Source organism: Peromyscus californicus, unplaced genomic scaffold, assembly GCF_007827085.1.
Source record: "Peromyscus californicus insignis strain IS unplaced genomic scaffold, ASM782708v3 Scaffold_27__1_contigs__length_724164, whole genome shotgun sequence".
NCBI classification, from domain to species: domain Eukaryota; kingdom Metazoa; phylum Chordata; class Mammalia; order Rodentia; family Cricetidae; genus Peromyscus; species Peromyscus californicus.
The window spans coordinates 124,567-144,506 of NW_026294537.1; the positions used below are offsets into that span (position 1 = coordinate 124,567).

At 40.0% G+C, this 19,940-nt stretch overlaps 1 protein-coding gene across 3 annotated transcripts in view; it reads right to left on the bottom strand.

Annotated features, from left to right (window-relative positions):
• Positions 1-19,940, bottom strand: part of LOC128120191 (zinc finger protein 431-like) — a 71,866-nt gene extending 51,926 nt beyond the window's left edge. For 2 of the 3 annotated variants that reach the window (XM_052753886.1, XM_052753888.1), the window contains exon 1: positions 19,810-19,940. In XM_052753886.1, the coding sequence (XP_052609846.1) occupies positions 19,810-19,812 (3 nt within the window). In that variant the 5' untranslated portion in view covers positions 19,813-19,940. Of the gene's footprint in view, positions 1-18,542; positions 18,564-19,809 lie in introns of those variants that run through there. The other variant, XM_052753887.1, reaches the window with a different exon arrangement.

Sequence of the window (19,940 nt, forward strand, 5' to 3'; positions counted from 1 at the left end):
AGGCAGGAACATGCCAAACTCTGCATCTGGCCACTTGCACCCACTCAGCCAGGAGAGTACCCACCACACTGGCTCCCATGACTCAACAGACCATATCTCCCAGTCTGGGACAGCAGGCCCTCAGTCACCATGTTGTGGTTTTCTAGCTTGCCCCTGCTCTCTGCTCAGCTCCTTTCAGCAGCATTCACACAGCCCACGAAACCACTCTTGTCAGATTCTCTTCAAAGCCAAGCCTGAAGCTAGTGGCCAGAAAGCCCTTGCACAACTTCTGACTGGCAGATCACCTGGAATGCTTGATTTGCTAGAGAGGCTTGAGTGACAAGAGCACGTCCCATAGGGTGGCACTGTGCTTAAAGTCATAGTACAATGGTTCCAAACCCTGCCCTCCACAACAGAACCAGACCATCTCTAAACCAGCAGAGATTTACATTTTAATAGCACTTGCTCTTGGCTACAAAAGCAGACTTTGTTCTCTTCCTGCTCTCCACAGGCACTTCCCCTTCTTCCTCCTGGACACAATCTGGCTAGGGAGCTTGTAAAGCTTAAATTTTGCATCTTTCTTGTTTCCAGAACCAGTACAACATGGGTTATACCCCAAATTTGGCATCTAAGTTGTGATGGATGCTACCATGCTTGGACCAGAGTACAACTGGTTCTGTGTGAAGTTGTTTCTTCAGATTTGAATCAAGTTGCCTCTTCCATCCATAAATTGAAGGCATAAATGGATGGACTCTTACCCTTAGGGTACATTCCTAACCTTCTAATGATGAGATGGGCCTTCTCTTTAATAGTGCTAAACCTCTTGAAATTTCCTGCCCCTGCTTCACCATACAACTGCCATTTGAAACTACCTCATGCTGTTTTTCTCTATGTAGTGTATGAGAGAAGAATACATTTTTGAAAAAAGAAAGAAAGGGATGTGGGCACTGACTTTTCACTTGTTTCTGGACCACTTGTTTATTTTCCACTGTAAATCTGAATGAGTCATCAGTAATAAACACCAAACAGAATCAATACTGAGTCCAAGAAATCAGCCAATTCCTTTTTAATTCTGCCTTACTAAATTTCTCAGAGAATTAAGAAAATAGGAATGATTTGGGGACAAAAATATTATACAAATGACCTCTATCTAAATTTTCATGGTGTCTATTTCCCTCTGAAATCCTATAACCTTAAGCTCCACTGTCTGCATTACTTTCAACACTCACATATTCTTAGTCCCACAAGAATAGACAATTGAGCTCTGTGTGCAGCTTTCTATGGCTTTTGCAATCTAATGTCACAATATCTTCTACATTACTCCAAAAGGAAACATTCCTACATGCTACCCAGTAACAAAATCACTTTTGCTGTACTACATTTTGATCCAACTTACTTGTTTCTTGCTGTGATTAAATTCTCTAACCAAAAGAATCTCAGATAATGAACATGTTTATTTGGCTGATATTGCCAGATCACAATCAACAATTATGGGAGCTTAGGATAGAACTTAAGCTAGGAACTGAAGGCAAATATCACAGGAAAGTTTTATTTATCAGAATTCTTTCTTGCTTGGTCACTGTCATGTCATAAGCTAGATCTCTCAACCATCTGAGGCCCAGTTGCTTAGGGTATTGAAACCTCAGTGGAAGAACATTCCCACACCAATAAATACAATTTCTCATAAACAGAGTAACTAGTGACTCTGATCTGGGTAGAGCCTGGACTGATGTTTCCTCAGGTGACTTTAGGCTGCATCATATTGACAGCTGAAGCTAATTAAGACAGAGAAAATATTATTAGAAGACTTTAAAAACACAAACCCAATATCTCAACCATATCTATCATTTAAGCAGTAAAAACCCAAACATGAAAGTAGCAACAACTGGAAAACACAAATTTGTCAAGAAATGAGAAGTGAGCCTTAAAGATTAAGAAGAGAAAAGTAAAATTGTCTCTCCTTAGGAACTTTCCAAACCAACAAAAACACAAGTAACTCATAACATAATATAGTAATTTTTCTGGAAAAATTATTGGAGAAGATCCATCATTTTCCATAGAAACAATAAATTTAGATGACAATTAATAAATCCAAAACATAGATGGCACCACTGACCAACCAAGACAAATAGACATACCTACAAATATGTATCATGGTCACTTAAACAAGAACAAGATTCTAAATTGTAACAAAATCACAAGAAGTCACTGGGCAGTACTCTTCCTGTGCATTCCAGTTCTGTCCTTTGCTAATAATAGAAAATTGACTGGCTTAGGGGAGCTGTTCCACCAAAGTTGGAGAGATTTGCTTGAAATTTTCTGGTTTTAACTTTGTAGAAAATAGCTCTGATTCCTCTATTACTTCTTATCCAATAATATAAAAGTCTTCCGAGATTCACAAGAACAAAACCTAAATAAATAAAAAAGTAAATAAATCATCCATGGGAACATGAAGCATCAATATTAAGATGTTGAGTATGGGAAATTTGCATCATGAATTGAATATAATCCAAAGAAAATTCCCAACAATTTATGGTAGGATTCCTGATTCCAATGGTACATGCAAAGTGGAAACACTCAAAATGCTCAACAGGATTATGAAAAAATAATACACATATTGACACCAAAGCTACAACAATCAAGAATATGTACAATATTTGTGAAAGAATAAAGGAGATAGAAAAAGCCAAGAACAAAAGCAGGAAAATATAGTAAACTATTAATCAAAAGACCAAAGGAAACTCAGCCACAAAAAGTGTGATCTTGACCAATGTTACCCAACTGCTTATGATTCTATCTGTACAGAAATTAACACAGACTTCAGAACTCCCAGAAAATTAACTCAAAGTGACCCTTAAATGTTATTTTACTGACCCTCCAGCTACTGATATTTCTTCCAAACAGAGAAGCCCCAAGCTTTAGAGCTCTCTTGGCAAATGGAGGTAATCTCCTGCTATGGCTCTGCAAACTCTCATGTCCCCTTGTGGTTCCAGGCAATCCCAGCTCCACTGATGCCAAATCACTAAACAGGGTAGAATAATTTAATGACTATTTCCTGCCACATGGGTTATGGCACATGATCTAGAATCTGCTCTATTCATCTGCCTAACAACATGCATATTACATATTACAAGTATTACAGCCTCCCATAGCTAGGGTGGCAGAGGCTCCCCCTCCCCACAGAATCCACATTCAGGGAGTCTTAGAGAAGAAGGACCACTGCCTAGGTCACCACATGGACCAAGAGAATGCAGTCTGGCTCATGGTATCTCCCAGTCACAGAAGCTCTGACAGCTCAACAGAACTGCTCCTCTTAGTCTGGTGTCAGTGGTTCCCACACTCACCATAGCATGGCTTGTGGTTTCCCTCACAGCTACAACAGACCCAGAAGAGAATCCTGGAAAGAACTTGCAAGCTGAGTCCCACTAGTACACCTAATTACTAAGCCTTCCTAGGGTCTCACATTAGCTAAGGCCACCCAGTCAGGATTCAGGAAAGTAGCAGCTCCCCTCCTGGTTGATCAGAGATCAAATGACATAGAGAGCAGAGGCCTTCTCAGCTCTGCCCTTCCACCCTAGTGGCAAACAAGGCCCTAATTTGGGAAATTTGTATTTTAGTAGAAATACTTCCTGCCTCCCAGAGCAATTCCTGTTCCCTTTCCAAGACACACAGTCCTTTGTGTACAAATACACACTGATTGATTGTCTAATACAGCCAACCCTTTGCTTCATAGCTGGGAAGTCTTGCAGCCAAACACAGGTCGCATTCAGACAATTACTGTTGTTACTATGTAACTGTTAAAGAAAAATAGGCCATGAATTAGAAAACAATGAGTGGTCAATGGTAGAGGTTTTAGGCAGGAAAGCGACTGTGGGCATGACATAGTCATAATCTCAAAAAATTATCTGAAAAGTTGGAATAGAATTCATGGCCATGTGTTCCAGATACTAGGGATTTGTATGAGACCAAACTGAGGATTACTCACATGCATTTTTTTCTTAGGCTATACATCTTAAACAAGGCAGGGCCACACCATTTTACTCAGATCTTCTATACTGGTTGAACCAGTGTAACTACAGCAAATTTGTTTCACAATAAGGTCAGTCCTTTAACCAGACTGCTGGATGTACTGGTCTGTGGACCTCAAAAAATGCCAGTCAGGACATTTGTGGATGATCTAAAATTGATTACATGACTCCATATTGCTAATTTCAAATATTGTTGAAACAGGAAACTTTTCCTCTCTGTCCTGCCCCTCTCTTTCTGTACTTTCACTACATCAGCTTCAAAGATGCTCAGTGAACTCAATTCTTACACAGGTCCCTCTTCATTTGTATGTCCCTAAAAACACCAGATGGACTGGGGGACATTCACTAATTGATTCATGTTTCCTTCTCACTGGGCCCAGCATTGAAGGACAGTACTGGACAGCAGAGGCAGGATTAGGTGTTCAATGCAATTCTCAATTACATAGCATGAGGCAAGCCTGGGCTACAGAAGACATTGTTCTAAAGAGAAATTAATAATCAACACCTTTTGAGAGAAAAGGAATGACACTATTAATAACCTAAACACATTAGAGAACAGAAACAAGCAGAGATAAAAGCAGTAATGTACTTAAAGAAAGTGTTAAAAATAATACCAATAAATGATATTTTAAAATGATAAAAAATAATGTATTTTTAAGGTTAAAATATTTAGCTACATTGACTTTGAAAAAGAATAAGACCTTCTCTAGTAGAGGGAATGTCATTTATAAGAGATAGATTTTGCACAAATGCACTTGTTAGCTGCTGATTTCTGTAAGCTGACACACAGAGTTATAGTCAATGGCCTTTTTCTGAAACCTCTGAGCTGACATAACTGTGTCAAGCAGGACTGAACTTATATATAGCTGCATAAGACAGTTGCTTAATAGAAAATTCATATCCCTTGGTGAAAGTTGAACTTCTCAAATTGAACACCAAACAGTCTGGTCTGTCTTCATTCTTAAGTCATCAGTTAGTACATGCTGGGAAATTACAACATCACTCCCCCTGCTTCAATCAGGTCCTTTTTAATAAGGATGACTCCAGCGGCTGATTGCCTACCCTGTTTCCCCCAGCAATGTACACAAGAAAACTATCCCTTCTATTCTGGTCTGAAGGTAGAAACCATGCTCCAAATGCAAATTTCTTTCCTTTTACTGCAATGGATCTTCAATTGCATTACTCAAATGGATAATTTTGAAATTCTAAGTTGGTACAATCATTCAACTTAAGATTTTGCAGGTGTAATCAAAAGCATAGTAAGGTCACTGTCCTGGAGAGCAACAGATTGGGACCAAGGCAACTTGTGTCAACATAAGAGAGCTTGTGTCAGAAACATTTTTCTAAAAGGCTGGAAATGTAGCTATTTTAGAATTAATATGCCTTCTCAGAAAAAAAAATCACCCCACACACTTTAAAGATTAATAAAGTAAAATTTCTTTAATGATAGCAGGCATCTGTAGCACAAATTGTTAGAAGGTCTTATAAATGAAAACAAACCCAGGAGCCAGATATTCGGGTGAATGCTGGAAGATCAGAGAGACAGAACACAAGCCACAGCTAACCTTACCTCTACAACTTCCCATCTGATCCTGTTTCCTCAAACTGGAAGCCTCTGAGTCCTCATCTGGAATGAATCTCAGCTGAACTGCTGCTAAAAGCCTAAAAGTTTAACCAGGCTCTGGCTCCTGGTCTTCATGCCTTATATACCTTTCTGCTTCTTGCCATCACTTTCTGGAATTAAAGGCATGTGTCACCATCCCTGGCTGTTTCCAGTGTGGCTTTGAACTCACAGAGATCCGGATGGATCTCTGCCTCCAGAATGCTAGGATTAAAGGTGTGTCTGCCATCATTTTCTGGCCTCTATGTCTATCTAGTGGCTGTTCTGTCCTCTGATGCCAGATAAGTTTATTAGGATGCAAAATATATTGGGGCACACAATATATCACCACATGTATCCATCTCTTGTTTGCATTCCACATATGCTGTCATCCTTGTGTCTTAATTTAGGCTCAGGCTCCAGATTACACTTTGAACAACTGAAATAGAGACAAGCAACTTGCCAGTCTAGTCACCTAGGCAGATGGGAGAGTTACACAGAAAAGATATTCCCAGAATAATTTAAGTACACCAGAACTGAAACAGCAGGAACTTCTTCAGTGACACAGTCCTGAGGTGAAGGTCAGAGAAGATGAGAAAGGGAAGAAAAGTAGAAGGTAGAAAAGATCAAAGCTGGGTTGGGGAGGTTTTGCACAAGCTATGTCTCCTATCAACTAAGCTTCTTAAGAAGAATAATATCTTGTATACTACTTGTGGGGGCGGGGAATGGAAGAAAATGGGAAACTTCTAGGAAGTCAGCAGAAAATATCATACAGTTAGACACCCAGTAATAGGCTAATCAAACAGTGCTGCATAGGGGAGCACAGGGTTTCTCAAGAACATTACTAAGCCCCATTACTAAATGACATTGGGCCGGATAACCATAGACTCATGTGATGAGAAGTACTGGGTTTTCAGGATCTGATTCAACCTCACCACTAAGGCCCTGATTCCAGACCACTGGTAGCTCTCCAAAGCATATTCCTGATTTTACAGAAGGAGCTCTCTTTTATTGTCAATACATTGTGCCCTTAGGGAAAGCTTTCAAGGCCTAGGCCCCAGGCTGTTACTAGCTCTCCCAAGAATTTTCCTCCTCCCTGCCTGAGGGCCTAAATGAAAGCCTTGCTTGATCAGGCAATTCTGTAACACAATGATGTTTTCCTTTTTTTTTTTTTTTTTTTTTTTTTTTGGTTTTTTGAGAGCTACACAGTGAAATCCTGAAAATGGTGCTATAGACCAGGCTGACCTCAAACTCACAGAGATCTGACTGCCTTTGCCTTGCAAGTGAGTGCTGGGATTAAAGGCATGTGCCACCACCACCCAGGTAGTGTTTTACTTTTAAAATAGTTGTCATCTGGTGTCATAATGCCCATCTCGCAGAACTATGCTTTTCTGAAGAAGAAAACTGGAACTTTATGGCACACCAGGACTTAAGGTTGATTGTGATCCTGCAATACTTCAATGAACAGCTTGTTAGAGTCCCATACTTTGATACAGTGTTAGGCCTAGTGGCTGGTTGTTAATCAGGGGTGGCTCCTTTGTAATGGCTTGTAGTCAAATGTCTGAACAATCTTGATGAACAAATGAGTATCCTACTGTCTTAATCTCTAACAGGCTTGGCTAGAATATACTTTGGGGATTTTTTGATGCAGTCCACCCTTAGCTAAATTCAATTTTGTGAGACTTGCTATTACCTAAGAATTAGTAAATCCTTTATATCACCATTTCTCCTCTTCTACATTGCACCTTAGTAGTGGAATGCTACCCAATATATGAGATGCTTTCTACAACCTTCACAAAATTAAGTATAAATGAATCTTACTCATGAAAGTTAAATGTGGAGGTGGTTGTGGTACATGCCTTAAATTCCAGCACTCAGGAGGCAGAGGTAGGCAGATCTCTGAGTTCAAGGCCACCCTGGTCTACAAAGTGAGTTCCAGCACAGCCAGGACTGTTTCAGAGAGAAACCCCCAAAAAAAGTTAAATACAAAGTGCTGAACCTCTAGAAGGTAGTGGAGAAACTAGGCCTCTCCAAATTTAACAACCTTCTTTTGATGGATGCACCAAAAGAATGATGAAGTTGACTACAAAGGTATTTCTACACACAACTCCCTGCTTCCCATTCTATGAGCAGATCAGCCCACAGAGCAAAGTTATTCAGAAGCCTGCCCTGGGACTAGGAAGTTTCAAGGACCATATGAGACCACACAAGACAAGGATTCTGGCTGACGGTTCCCATCCAGATCTGGGGAGGCCCTACCACACTGGCGGCTGCACCTCATCATCTGCCCCACCCCATCTGGGGACAGCTGCACCTCACTCACCATGTTGTAGTTTCCCAGCTTCGTCATGCTCTCTGCTCAGCTCCCTGCAGCAACACTCACAGCACAGGACAAAAAACCACTGGTGCCAGATTCTCTTCAAAGTCAAGCCTTAAGGTGGCTACCGGGACCCTGCACCACTTCTGACTGGCAAGTCATCTGGAGAGCCTGATTGGCTAGTGATACCTGAGTGACAAGAGCACCTCCCATAGGGTTACACTATGCCTAAAAACAAAACATGGTTCCTGACCCTATTTTCCACTCCAGACAAAGACATTTACTAAGTCAGCAGAGATATGCATTTCAATACTACTTGCACTGGCTGCAATAGCTGATCTTGCTATCCTCCTGAACACCATAGGCTCTTCCCACTCTTCCTTCTGGACACAATGTGACTAGCTTACACATCCCATTACACATTGTGGAATAGAATGGTTCACCTCTCCCCCAAGAGGAAAAATTTCCAGAATATTAGTAATTAAGAGAGATTTTAGAACAAAAAAGGAGATGTTTGTTCTGTTGCTTCATGCTGAGGTCAGATGAACTGAAGGTACCTTTTACCTGGTTGTCACAGGGTCTTCAGACAACCAGAAGAAAAAAAGAACCAGATGACAAACCAGAGGCATTTCTTTCCATCATCTTTATAATTCATATATTTTCCTGCATGACTTTGAGGTGAGAATGTCCCTAAATTTCCCTGCTTTTACATTGTGATTGTGTTCAGAAGTGGATTTGTTAACTGAACCTGCTTAGGAAGAGGAAGAACTCTTCAAAAACATGTCCAGACTCCCTAAGTAAAATCCATATGCTTACTTTGTTTAGGAAAACACTTGTTTAGAGTAACTCTCATGCTCTCCTTGCCTCCTGCAGGCAAGAAATTCTTCTCATTTCTTCCCTCTTGTCTTTTGTAATGGCTATTCTTGGCAGTCCAACTGACTACCTCTGGAATTAACCAATACACAAGGAATTGGGTATACCTGTGAGGGATTTTACTCTATTTAATATTTTTGACATGGGAAAACCCTTCATTAATCTGGATGTTTTGAGGTAATAAGATCCATGTTTAATCTGGGTCAGACCTTCTGGTGGCAGACTACATATATAAAAGATATTGAAGAAAAAAATCTCTTTCTATTTGATTGATTGCCCTGATTGTGGTGGGGATGGTCATTCCTTTATCATCTTTATAGCCCAGTTCTTAGTAATTCTGATGAATACTGAAGATCATCCCAGACATCCAGCCTCATGGATTGAAGAAGTACTGAATTCTTCAACTTTCCATTGGTAGACAGCAAATGTTGGACTGGACCACAGCCTGTGAGACATTTTAGTAAATCTACTTTCTAAATACATACAGAGATTTATTCAATCAGTTCTGTTCAATCAGAGAACCTTGACTAATATATTGCTGTGTTTTCTATTCAGCTGCCCACTGAGTAAGATGTGCTAGCTAACAATAGTGCTCATAAGGTCATTCATCCTTCCTTAACTTCCCTCTAATCCACCTATTGTGAACACTACACTTTTTATTTTTGTTAAACTGTCAAGAGATTGAAATGAATTTAAGAAGAAAACTCCTAAAGCAATGGAGCCTTCATTCAGCCTTCTGATGGGAGAAAGACCTATTTTTATGAGTCTGAACATGTTCATGTAGTGTTCTCCAACTTCTTAAGCATTCTCAGTTAACACATTCACTTCTGAACATGATCACAATGTAAAGAAAGAGACATTTGGGAATATTCTCACCTCAAAATCATGCAGGGACATATATGAATTATGTAAATCATGGAAAGAAATGCCTCTGGTCTGTTCATTTTGTACCTCAAAGTCTTAGCTTAAAATCAAGGAAATAACACTGTTAAAGTAAATTGCTTTGGAGCCTATGATATATGTCAATCATGATGTTTCATCTAATAGATAGATGTATCGATGTCATAATTCTCATGAAAAACAAGGACAGAGAACACAAATACATAAAATGTAAAGGAAAAGTCACCTATCAGCATTGTGGTCACTGCTCTTAGATGGATGGCTTTGCTGACCTATTTTGAGCTCAGAACAAGGCTGCTTTTGCCTCTGTGCAGGTTGGCTCAGATGAAGGCCACAGCTCTTTCCATACAGGACAAAAAGTTCATTTTAACTATCCTTGGCTGCTGTATGTCTCAGTTCTGAGACATCATGGTAGACAATTTTATTTTTTCCCTTTTTTCTGTTTTAAATCTCTTTTTACTTTGGTCATGCAAGTGTTTTGTCTGCATGTGCCTGTGCACAGTACCAACAGTGGCCAGAAGAAAGCAAGAGATGCCTGACAATGAATTTACAACAAATGGATAGCTACATTGTGGGTACTGGGAATGGAACCCAGATCCTCTGTTTCAACACCCAGTACTATTAATTGCTGAGCAATCTCTCTAGCCCCTCTTTTTATTTAAAATTTATTTCTATACATTTTATTTAAAATATATTACACTACTTTACTCTTTCTTCTCTTCACTCCATCCCTTCTCAAATACTTTGCTTCCAACTTCTTCCTTGTAAAATATGTATGAATAAGTATGCTGAAATATATGAAGACAAACTTCTGAGTCTGTTTTTGCTGGTTGTATGTATATGGTTGCAGGGCTGACTATGTAATAGAGAGGAGTAAGAAATTATGCATTAGTGACACTGAAAAGGACTCAAACTTGTATGTTAAAGATCACTATTAAAAGTGTGTTTCAGTAGGAGACCTTGCAGATGTCCATGAATTCATAACCAGGTTGTGTTCATTTTGAACAGCAAATAGGGCAGAGGAGTAGTCTCATTTCTATTAAATGAATAAAATAACCTGACTCAAGAACAACTTTGAGAAAAAAATATTCATTTGACTGATAATTTATGGTATATCCTTTTCAAACAAGATGTTTCCATGTACAGTCCCCAAAGTCTCATTTAATGATAACATAAAACACTTTCAAATTCTTAAGTCCTGTAGTCTTTAAAAATCCCAACATTTAAAAAGTCTATAGTCTCCTAAATGTATATTCTGTGAAAAAATGAGTAACAGCCAAGTCCACTGTTTTCAAAAAGGGAAGAACAGGAGCACAGCAAATAATCACTCACATTTAAGGAAACAAAAACAGGAAGCAATGCTCCTGTTCTTCCCTTTTTTTAATGGCTTTCTATATCACATTGTGCAAATTCTGAGACCATTAATGATATTCTGGGCTATCATTGCCAAGGAGGCTCCATGTTTCAGACTTTTCCATCCCTAGCATACACAGCTTTTCTACCATGCCAGTTCTATTTCAGACCTGGAGCTGTCCTTGGTTATCTTATGGTTATTGAATCTGCCAAACCTTCAGATGTCCACTGTAAGCAGTGACCTTTCAGGCCTTCTTTGCAGGTGTTTCAAATCTGTTATAGGTCATCAGTTCTCCATGAGCCCTTCAGTCTTGGATTGGCAATCAAGACACTGAGGCAGAAGAATCCCAGCAAACTACAAAATAGTCTTGGCTCTAGTCAGATAGCAAGCAAGGGTAGTTTCTATTTCTTCAACCTACTGTATGTGGATTCTAATATCAACCTGATCATACTGTATGAAAAGTCAAGAGCCAGAGAATGATAACTGTTGGTCCTTATTACATAATCCAGGACTAAGACTATATAATGGAATTTTGCTATCCCTCCTGGAAAAAAGAAGAGTCTGCTCATCTCAATGAACTTAATATACAAAGTAATCACTCATAAGCATGCCCCACAGAATAACATGATCTACAGAAGCTCTCACAGGTGTGCCTGGAGGAGTGTCTCTTGGCTGACTCTAGATCTTACCAAGTTGAAAATCATTATTAACCATCACACAAAATTAACAAAATTTGCTTTGTAGGAAAAAAAACTTCCTATTTGTAGTGATATTTCAAATACCAATGAGCCATGTTTGAGGCCAAAGTTTGTAAAACCTTTTGAGTATGGACTTATTCCTTTTGTAGATTTAAGCAGCAATTTTCTGAGGACTGCCAGGGCAGAATTGTGAACCTTATGGAGAGTAAGACACAGTGCAGAACTCTTCTGACTCATAATTTTACCTTATTAAATCAGAATCCCATCAAGCCTCCTCAGAAACTGACCTATGATCTTGTTACCAAAGAGAAGGAGAGAGAGACAGATAGACACTGAGAAGAGGGAGACAAAGAGAGAGAGTCCCTAAGAACTTGAAATAGATCTTACAAAGTCACCAAAACTGTAACATGGCTTTCTATCAATTCAGTGTTGCTCTCCCTCAGAAGATCACACTTTCCCAACTTTCTTTTTGCTAATATCTATGCTAAATCCATGATAAACATCTATTTTTACCCAGGTGTGGTCAAGTGAGGAAGAGCCAGTTTGGCGTGTTCTCCCTTGGCTGGGTGGTAGCCAGTGGCCAGACGTAAAGTTCTGCGTGTTTTTGTATGGTACTTCATGGTCCAGCGTGGTTTTGCTCGTCCTGCATGCTCCATTGTGTTTCTGCATGGTCCTGCACTGTCTTTGCAATTTCTGGGCTGGTTGGCAGGCTTTGTGTAACTTCACTCCGAAGGCTGCATCTATGGGGAGCATTGGGACTATGACTGTGCTTTGAAATTACCTTCTTGTTAACATCACTGCGAAATGCTGCCATCCTTAGTGATTATGTTGTTGCTATGCAACAAATATTTACCAAATTCAGATAGCCATGGTTTCGTATCTTTTGCATTTTCCAGAAGTATTGCACTTTGAACTTTTCATGTTTAAATTTAGGATACATGTGACATTAATTCTGTGGAGCTCATAAACAGTATCTCCTATGTAAAGTAGCCCTCCAAAGCTAAAATGAGATGTGGTTTTGGTACTGGATTATGTAATAAGAACCAACACTTATCATTCTCTGGCTCTTGACTTTTCATACAGTATGATCAGGTTGATATTAGAATCCACATACAGTAGGTTGAAGAAATAGAAACTACCCTTGCTTGCTATCTGACTAGAGCCAAGACTATTTTGTAGTTTGCTGGGATTCTTCTGCCTCAGTGTCTTGATTGCCAATCCAAGATTGAAGGGCTCATGGAGAACTGATGACCTATAACAGATTTGAAACACCTGCAAAGAAGGCCTGAGAGGTCACTGCTTACAGTGGACATCCAAAAATTATTCTTTGACTTCTACACCTAAACCATGACACACATGCACATTTTTCTATACATAAGTGAGGACATACATACAAACAGAGAGAAGTAAATAAATAATAAAATTGCAATTTGATAATATGGCACACAACTTTTATTCCAATATTTAGATAACAGAGGCAGGCAGAGTTCTGGGAGTTTGGGTCCAACCTCATATATATTCTGAGTTCAAAGCAAGCTAGAAATACAGAGAGAAACCCTGTCTCAAAATAAAATCCCAACTCTGATTTGTATTGACTCATCCTGAAATTGTTTTCAAAATGCACTGAAGTATTCCAGCTTAATCTGTAGAGGTCCTGAGGTTAAGGACAATAACTCTAAAAGTCATTTCTGGTGTCAGCCACTGGTCCCTGTCAAATCATTAATGGAAATGAATATAGAGAAGGGTGGTAATATAGCCAGTTAGATCTCCTTGAATTTTGTCTTCATAATGAATATGATACAAAGACCATTCTCAATAATACACACACAAACACACACACACACACACACACACACACACACACACACACACACACACAATCACAAATATAGTTGAATATAATTTTGCTATGTTGTTTGAGACAAGATTTCATTAGAAAGCTCCAGCTAACCTTAAACTCACACTGAATAGTTTAATAAATAACATATATTGAACATATGGAATATATAAAACAAATATAAACTAATATATATTGAACATATAAAACAAATTCTAGTAAACATTTCATTCTATACCATTGGCTCAGTATTCAAAACATGTTTTCTATACAAGAGGGAGCTTCCAAACAATTGTCCTAACCCTGACTTTTCTAACTACAATCTATAGGAACAGCAACAATTTATAATATCAACAAACTCCATAATTCTGATAATAGCCAATATAACTAGATTTTTAAATACAAAAAAGCAAATACCTCAAAACAACAGTTATGAGTTAGTTATCTTGTAACATTTCCTGCATCCAATTCTCACCTAAATGACCTTGGCAAGCTGTTCCTGGATTATTCCCTTGATCCTGCCATTCCTAACATCGACAGCATGAACTCCACCTCTCTGGGTTTCATCACCAGCCTTTGTTAACTCCTTGTCCAGCTTGATTCAAGTACGGGGGGTTTCCAGGGAATAGTTCCATGACTGCAAATCATCAGGGCAGGTGACACTCCATGAATACCTCCTTCAGCTCCACAGACATTTGAGATAAGCAGGACAAGAGCTGGGTTAATGCACAGGGCCCGTGAGCTTGTGCAGCCCTGCCTACCTGCCTCCTTGGGCCAATCCTGCAAAACACTTACTAAACACAACCTCTCCCTGAGAGAAACCAGGCAGGAATTTCTCCCAGTCTTCTCCTCACAAGCACAGCAATTTACCAATGCACCCCCAGACAAGACCCTCACAGACACACCCACACAACATGTTCAGTCATTCCCCCTCCCTGGCAATGCCCTTCCAGACATTATATTTAGCCAGATTCAGAGAACCTGGGAATCCTGTGATAACCACAATTTTAAGGAAAGAGACAGCAAGGCGGCCCATCCAGTGCACTCACAGGCCCCTGGAATAGGAGACCCTGACCTCCAGATCTGGAATCATACAGGAGCTGGGAACCCAAAGTTACATCTGCAAATGTGGATAGACCCCAAGCCCTGCAAGAAGATCTCAGATGAAGGAGAAAATAAGGTCAGTACACATACTAACATACAAGGTTCAGGGGAAGGACCTAATGAGACCCTCTCCCTAGAAAAAGTACTACAGGAAACTAGTGACTATTAAGAGGGAAAATTGTTTTTCCCAGGAATGAGCCTCCTAGTTGATTATCTAAAACAAAGTGGCCTGCACTAAAATCATATAATTAGAAGAAATACCAAATGTACTCAGAAGCTCATATTTATGTGCATAGACATATAAATAAGAAAAGTGGCTACACAGAGAAACCCTGTCTCGAAAAAAAAAAAAAATAAGAAAAGTGAAACAACCAGTTTGAGACAGAGTAAGTGAGGGCATGTAGCATGCTTTCTTTTGGGCCACTAATCAGCTCCCAAATCATGAAACAAAGACTTCTTATTAGTTATGAATGCTTCCTGTCACATGGATTATGGCCCAAGACGTAGATTCTGCACCATTCATCCACACAACACCATGCACACCTGATAAACCTCCACAGCTCAGAAACTCCTTTTGTCCCTTGGAATGAAATTTCACTGCAAAACACCATTGTGGCTGCTGGTAGCAGAAAGTTGGAAGCATTCTAATCATATATTGCTGAAAGATGATCCACATCACCATCTTTCTACCAGTTTCTATGTTTTGGGTTTTTTTTTCCCTTTGGTTTTTCGAGACAGAGTTTTACTGTGTAGCTTTGCACCTTTCCTAGAACTCCCTCTGTAGTCTAGGCTGGCCTTGAGCTAACAGAGATCTGCCTGCCTCTGCCTCCCGAGTGCTGGGATTAAAGGTGTGTGCCACCACTGCCTGGCCAGTTTCTAAATTATTTGTAGCATTTATAATACAAATGTAAAAGAGCAGTTCAATGTTCACAACTTGTAGAAACCATACATTCAGTTTTCTAATATTTCTTCTCACTCCACACCAAAAGCATGCCCATGTGTGCACACTGAACAGTGATACTATTTAGCATCATATCCTCCCATGCCAGGGCTGCAGAGTTTCCTCCTCCCCAGGAAATTCATCCACAGGGAGGCTCAGAAGACAAAGACAACTGCTGAGGGCACCATATGGACCAACAGAACCATAGTCTGGCTTGTACTCCATCCAAATTTCAGTAGAAATGACAGCTCAACAGACCTCTGAACCCCCTACAGACCCCTGAACCCCCTACACCCACCATGGCATGACATGTGGTCTTCCTTACAACTCCCTACAGCAGAAGCAAAGGAGAAACCTAGAAAGAACCTTCAAGCTACCTGCCACTAGGACTTCTGACTGCTAAGCCTTCCCAGAGTCCCTCATTGGCTAGGGCTATCCAGTTGGGTCTCAGAATATTAACAGCCACCCTACTGGGTGATCAGAGAACAAATGATTCAGAAAGCACAGTTCTTTTAGCTCTGCTCTTCCAGCCCAGCAAACAGGGCCCTAGTCATGAAAGTTTGTATTATAGTAGACATTCTTCCACTCTCCTAGATCACATCCTATTCCTTGTCCAAAGCACAGAGAATTTTTTTTACACATTCTATTATCTGGACTGGTAGGATTTGCCGGGCTGTGTACCTAACAACGAGCAGCAGAGGCAGGATTAGGTGTTCAAAGCAATTCTCAATTACATAGCATGATGCAGTGATATTATAAGCTCATAGTCCCCCATGCCAAGATGGCAGAGCCTCCTCCTCCCCAGGGAATCCACTCAGCAAAGCTCAGAGGACAAGGGCCTCTACTCAAGTTACCACAAAAGCAACAGAAGGTCATTCTGGCTCATGGATCATCCCAGACCAAGCAGCTCTGACAGCTCAGTCAACCTGTTCTTCCTGGTCTGGTGACAGAGGTCCCTACACTCAGCATGGCATGGCTTGTGGAATTTCTTACAGCTCCCTACAGCAGAACAAGAAGAGAATCCTGGAAAGAACCTGTAAGCTACCTCTTATTGGTGTTCCTGATTGGTAAGGATTCCCAAAGTCCCTCATTAGCTAGGACTACCCAGTTGCATTTCAGAATATTAGAAGTTATTCTACTGGGTGAGCAATGATCAAATGACTCAGAGAGCAAAAACCTCAGGTTTTTCTTTCCACAGTATGGTCAGACATGATCCTAATCTGGGGATTTGGTAGTTTAGTAAAATTCTCCAATCTCCCAGAGCATTTCCTCTTCCTTTGGCAAGGCACAGGGTCTTATGTGTTCACATTCCATTACACACTCAATGTTCAGTGTAGCCAATTTTTTACTTCATACCTGGGAGGTCCTGCAACCAAACACAGGTCACATTAAAACAGTAAATGTTGTTGAACAAGAAGAGGCCATGGGTTAGAACACGAGGAAGGGCTTATGGGAGGGGTTGGAGGCAGGAAAGAGGTATTGAAAATAATGTAAACATAGTCCCCAATAATTCTGTTAAAAAGTTGAAACAGGCTTTATGGCCATGTGCTCCAGAGGCTAGGGATTTGTATTCAAGCACACCAAGTACTACTCACATCATTTCTCTCGGGGTATACATCTTAAACCTGGAAAACACAGTCATGTATTAGACAGGGTCACATCATTTTATCCACTTCTGCTATTTAGGTTGAACTGGTGTAACTGTAGCAATTTGGTTTCACAAACATTCAGTTCTTTATCCACATTCTTGATTGATTGGTCTGGGGACCCAAGAGCTGGCCAGTGGTAACATTTATTGATCATCTAAAATTGATTACCTCACTAACATCATCTACTGTCACAGCAGGAATGCTTTCACCCTTCTTCTTGCCCATCTCTTTCTATCCTGTGACTACACCTGTTTTCCAATTGGTGAGTGAACACAATTCTTACAAAGGTCCCATTTCATTTTTAGATTTACAATAAAATCTTGAGAAGTTGAAGGATACTCATTTACTAATCTATTTTTCCTTCCTACAGACTAGACAAGGCCTAGTTTGGAAGGAGTTTCAGAACTGTCTTCCTAGTAGTGAGCAGCAGAGGCAGGATTAGGTGTTCAAAGCAATTCTCAATTTTATGGTGTGAGACAACCCTGAGCTACAAGAGACATTGATCTAAACAAGTGATTTTCAACCTTTGAATGTTGTGACTTTTAATATAGATCCTCATGATGCAGTGATGCCCCTAACTATAAAAGTATTTTCACTGCCTCTTTATAACTATATTTTTGCTACTGTTATGAATTATCATATAAATATCTGTGGTACCTAATCATCTTAGGCCAGTCCTGTGATACAGTCATTTGATCCCCCAAATGGAGGCATGATCAAGGTTGATAACCACTGCTCTAAACTGATATAAATAAAAAGATAAACAGCACTTCAGAAAAAAAATGGAATGAAATTCTTAAACTGAGAAACATGGAAAAATTGAAAAAAAAGCAGCAATGCATGTAAGAAAATGAATTTTTAAAATAATATCAATAATTGATGTTTTAAAATGATAAAAAAAAATACTTGGAAGAAAATTTATCTATACTGACTTTGAAATGGAGTAGGCACCTCCATAGTAAAGTGAATACGATTAATGAGAGATTGTATGACATTGTCCCATGTAAAATATTAGTCACTGAGTGTTGTAAGATGACACATAGACTTACAGCCATTGGCTTATGTCTCAAGCCTCTGAGCTGACTTAACTGTGTCAACCAGGATTGCACATATCTGCATAGGAGAGTTCGCTAATTGGAAACTGAATACTTAGCAGTTCAAGCTATCCTCTCTAAATAAACTGTACACCCACCAATACTGTCTGTCTTCATTCATATGTTAAAAATTAATACATGCAGAAAAATTACAGAGAGAGTCACTCACCATGCCCCATCAGTCCTTCCTTGTAATGGAGACCCCTGCAGCTCACAGCCTTCAAGTTCAGTCATTATCAAGCTATTATCTAGTCTGTTTCCCCCTGCAGTGTACACAGTACACACTGTTTTTCCTCTTCTGCTGGTCTGAAGGGAGAAGCCATGCTCCACACACAAATCCTTTTCCTGTTCCGCATTGGACAGCCCACTATATGACACAAACTGGTAATTTTAGAACTTTGTGGTGCTGCAGCTATATAATCCAAGATTTAGGGTTGTTAGTCAGGAGGATAACAAGGGCAATGCCCTGTAGGGCCACAGACAGGGTTCTAGTTCACCTCAAGTAACATCAGAGACCATGACTAAAAACTGGTTTTCAAAAAGACTGGAGATGCCCCTGTTCTATAATTAATATACCTTTATGGCATATCAGGATTTAATGTTGTTTGTGACCCTGTAATGGTCCCCTGAGCACCATTTGAGGCCTGTTTATAAATGGAGAGATGGGCCTTTCTGCTGATTATAAATCAGGGTTGTCTCCTTTGTTATGGGAATGTAGCTGGTTAATCCTGAGGAACAAACATTTATATCTTATCAGATTTATCTCTAACAGCATACTACTTATCTTTGGGGAATTTGGGATGGAACCCTCACTTATTTAAATGCTACTTTGTGAATTAATATGTCCAAATAACTGGTAACACCTTGTACCATAAATTCTATTACCATTAATTCTACTTTTCTACATCTCATTTTAGCTTTGGAGGGCTACTTTACATAGGAGATACTGTTTATGAGCTCCACAGAATTAATGTCACATGTATCCTAAATTTAAACATGAAAAGTTCAAAGTGCAATACTTCTGGAAAATGCAAAAGATACGAAACCATGGCTATCTGAATTTGGCAAATATTTGTTGCATAGCAACAACATAATCACTAAGGATGGCAGCATTTCGCAGTGATGTTAACAAGAAGGTAATTTCAAAGCACAGTCATAGTCCCAATGCTCCCCATAGATGCAGCCTTCGGAGTGAAGTTACACAAAGCCTGCCAGCCAGCCCAGAAATTGCAAAGACAGTGCAGGACCATGCAGAAACACAATGGAGCATGCAGGACGAGCAAAACCACGCTGGACCATGAAGTACCATACAAAAACACGCAGAACTCTACTTCTGGCCACTGGCTCCCACCCAACCAAGGGAGAACACGCCAAACTGGCTCCCATGACTGAAATGACCACTCCTCCCAGTCTGGGGACAGCAGCTCTTCACTCACCATGTTGTGGGTTTCCAACTTGCCCAAGCTCTCTGCTCAGCTTCCTGCAGCAGCACTCACAGAACAGCATACAAAACCAATGACGCCAGTTTTTCTTCAAAGCCGAGCCGAAGATGGTGACCGGAAGGACC